This window comes from Nestor notabilis, unplaced genomic scaffold, assembly GCF_000696875.1.
Source record: "Nestor notabilis isolate BGI_N333 unplaced genomic scaffold, ASM69687v1 scaffold16834, whole genome shotgun sequence".
Taxonomy (NCBI): Eukaryota; Metazoa; Chordata; class Aves; order Psittaciformes; family Psittacidae; genus Nestor; species Nestor notabilis.
In genome coordinates, this window is record NW_009926215.1 from 43,092 (window position 1) to 46,959 (window position 3,868).

Sequence of the window (3,868 nt, forward strand, 5' to 3'; positions counted from 1 at the left end):
ACCAGCCACAGCTCTGGCGTCAGAATCAGCCACGGCTCGGAGCAGCGAGTGCAGCCCCGTGCCCCTCGGAGATTCTGGAGAGCTCTGGGTGCGGATGGGCACCAGGTTGGAATGCAGTGCGCTCAGGCACATCTTCACAAGGTCCTTCAGAGCAAGTTAATCGCTGGGCGTGGGGCAAAATCTTGCAGAGGATTAAAGCTTATTTACTTGATAAGAAGCAAAGGTCTTGTGAGAACAGCTGCCCGCGAGTGCCAGGGAGGGACTTGGGTCAGGGACAGTGGCACTTTTTAGGACATAAGCAATATTGGTCCTTCTATGATTGTGCCTGAAGCTTTCTGGTGCAAATTCTATTTTGACTATCCCTAATAATGCTGAAGCAAACTGAGCGAGCATGATCTTACATCAGCAGAAGGCCCCTCTGATAAGCTCAGAACAAACTAAATCAGACTTTTGATAGATGAAGCTGCAAAAACACAGGGAAAAAAGGTTTTAGAAAACAAAGAAGTATTTTAATGTGATCTGCTGGCTTCCATCTGGTCTGGCTCCTTCGGCAAGAAAGTACACATCTGGCTGGATAAAATCCCAGTATCTGCAAGGGTCCCTGCTGTACTTACTGCTGCAATCAGCACCTAAATTTACCCAAAACCCCAGTCAAAAACAGGAAGCAGCCTGATGACAACTTTTCTAGGTTGTTATTGTCCGCACACACGCAGCCTGACCCTGCACTCCACAAGCCAGGGCTCAGCCATCAAAAACCTGCATCACAACCTGTTGGTTACATCAGCAGGTTGGGATCATGGGGAGCCCCCCAGCCCAGAGGTGCAAAGAACCAGGAGCTTCCCAGAGGAACCGCACTCCTGAGCCATCACCTAACAGGGGATCCAGCTCTGCTGGTCACATCCTAGGTAACTGCTGCCTGCCAGCATTCCCGAGCTGCTCCCGTATGTTGAGGCACAGGGGCTGCCCACCTACATGGCAGCCCTGGGATGACCCACGCTCCAGGATTTATCTTGGAGACAGAAAAATCACAATGCTCAAAATGGGAGCATGTTTGTCTGTAAATCCTGCTCTCAGGCAGGTTGGAGATTTTGCATCAAGAAAGGGACTGAGAGACCTGAAAACACAAAGGCTAATGAGACAGCACTAGAGGAGCTTTGGAGCTTCTGCAGCAGAGAAGGAAGCTAGCAGAGCCTCCTTGAGGAAATCCAAACTGCTAGCTGACCTGTCCTACCATTCCAGGTTGGCAAGGAGCCTTGTGGGGTGCCCAGAGGATCAACTCCATCCGGCACAGGTAGACCATATGCCCACAGCCCTGTCTCCCTCCCCATGGCCAGCAGTGCCACCCAGCCCACCAGCAGCAAGACTGGGAAGGGTGCAGCAGGGCTTACCCTTGATATCCAGCAGAGAAAAGTGGTGATTGTTGGTGGCTTCAGGTACCAATGTGAAATAGAAACGATGGCCGCTCTGAGGCTCATCACGGTCCACAACACTTATTGTCTGGATCAGCTGGAGGGAAAAAGCAGAGATTAGGGTCAGTGCTGCCTCCACAGCCTTGCACACAGGCCCTGTTCACTGGGTCCAGCCCAGCAAAGCACCACTGCCTTTCTGCCACAGTGAGGGACAAGCCTTTGCCCCACAGATGGGCTTAGCTGTAGAACACCAGCAAAGCTGTGACAGCGGCTGCATGGGAAGATGTTCAGGCAGAAGCAGAAGGAGAGGCAGGCTGGCACGGTCCAGAGCACTGCAGGCACTGATGGAGACCTCAGAGAAGGGCTGGGGAACACCCACTACCTGGCCTGGCTTGGCATCCTCACACACAGCAGCTTCATTTGGGGTGGCAAGCTCAGGTGGATTGTCATTCACATCCAGGATACGGATGCGGAGCAAGGCTCTCGACACCTGGGAGTGATTATCTGAAACACAGAAAGAAGTGGAGCTTCAGGAGGAAGTGCCATCTGCTGCTAGCAGGGAGCAAACCCTCCTCATCCCTGCCCATCCAGAAGCCCTCGCAGCCACACAGCTGCTGCCAGCACAGAGGGTCCCACTGCACTGCTGCCCACCTGTGGCACAGACCATCCCTGTGGGCACCCGCAGCCTCACCACTCTGCTTTGCAGCAAAGAGTGAGCGAAGCTGAGTAACAAGGACTCCCGAAACACTGCTGTTGGCTTGATCTCTCCCTGGAAAAGCTGAGCAAACCTGGGTGTGAGGACAGCTCACCCTGACTGGATCCCGACTCTGACAGCCCACGGACTAGCAGCAGCAGCAGCTGAGAGGCGAGTGAGCAGAGCCAGGATGGGAAAGACCTGGGATCAACCGAGAGCACAGGATGGTGATGAAACCTGGCATGAGCACCTCCAGCGCATGGGGGTGAATGCTGCCTGTCAGGGCAGGAGCCTCCTGCCATGGGACCGGGCCTTGCACACGGACACCCGTTCTTGCGTTGCAATCAGTAGTTTGAACCGAGCCCAGCACCGTTTGCCAGCTGGCGCAGGGGGGTCATGCAGCAAGACTAAAGGCACCCCACCAGCCCAGGGGGCCGCAGCCTGATCCCCTGCCCTGGGGCACAGAGCTGCTGGGCCAGGGCTGCACCCACTGGTGCTGCTCTGGGCACACGGGACAGGGATCGCATCTACAACTCCATTCACTGCAATGCTGCTCCACCGCACACACATGCTGCAAAGGTACATAGAGCCCTCAGCTGTAAGGTTATAAATCACTCTGGAGAGCCTAATGTTTTCTGAAGCACCTCATGCGCTTCCAGAAATGAGAACTCCCTCATACTCCATCTCCTTTGTTTTACTCAGAGGTTGCAACTGTGACAGACCCAATGCCTCTCCCCTTGCTCAGGCAGGAGCTCTGCTGCCTGTTTGCTATGAAATTAATGCTGCCCCCCCCAGATCAGGTGGGGGAGGACCCAGGGGAGAGGAGATTTAGTGCTGCTCCATAATTAGCCAGGAACCTAAGCCCCCTCCCCTAAGCTGCCTTCACCCTGTTCTCACATTATCACTCCCTCTCACCCAGACCAGCTGCTCTGGTGATTAGATTTGAGGGAGGGAGGCAGAAGTCGTGACTAAAAGCCTGGAACTATGTGTTATTTTAAAAGGCGTGTTGGTGCAGTGAAGTAAACTGCAATTGCTTTGAGGGAGAGAGCAAGGGGGAGGCAGCAGGGTGGGAAGGGATCTGGGGGAGGTGGAGGAGATGCGCCTGATGGCCACGGGGCCACAAATGAGGAGGAAAAAGGGCTCAATTCCTACAAGGAGGACAACAGCATCTCACTCCCTCCCCAGCCTTCAGGCAGATGGATAGCCATCCCTGCTGCTCAGCTCTGAGCAGGCTGGCATTGCCCTGGAGGCACTGCTGAGACAACGATGAGGAAAGGCAAAAAGAGAAGGGAGGAAGAAGAGCCCAGGATCCTGTCTCTTTCCCTTCCTAAGCACAACCACGAGCAGCAGTAACTACTGCGCTGCCCCCCAGTGGGCTGATCCCAGTGCTACCGAGCCTCCCCAGGACCTCTCAACCATGGCACATCGACAGGGGCTCTGCGGGGTCAAGCTGGACTCTGGGTGAACCTGGGCACAGCCACTTCCCTTCAAGACCTCTCACAGCCTCATCAGCAGGGCCAGTATGTTTAGAACTGGACACAACCATAGGCCTGGCCCCATCCACAGCATCAGCGAGCAGCTGCCAGGAATGGTTTATGCCACACACAAGTGGGGTCATCTATGTGCCATGGCCCAGTGCCAAGGACCCACATTGACACCACCACCTCCGAGCCATAACTAACATCCTGCTTCCCTGAGCACAGCTCGAAGCACAGTTGTCCTGTCATAAGACCCCTCTCCTTTTGCCCCTTCTGAAGCTGCTGAA

The 3,868-nt window shown here is 54.8% G+C and overlaps 1 protein-coding gene across 1 annotated transcript in view; it reads right to left on the reverse strand.

Annotated features, from left to right (window-relative positions):
* CDH22 (cadherin 22, type 2) overlaps positions 1-3,868 on the reverse strand; it is a 51,753-nt gene that overhangs the window by 8,898 nt on the left and 38,987 nt on the right. Inside the window, 2 exon segments of the mRNA XM_010013435.1 lie at positions 1,389-1,506; positions 1,792-1,913. Of these exon segments, the coding sequence (XP_010011737.1) occupies positions 1,389-1,506; positions 1,792-1,913 (240 nt within the window).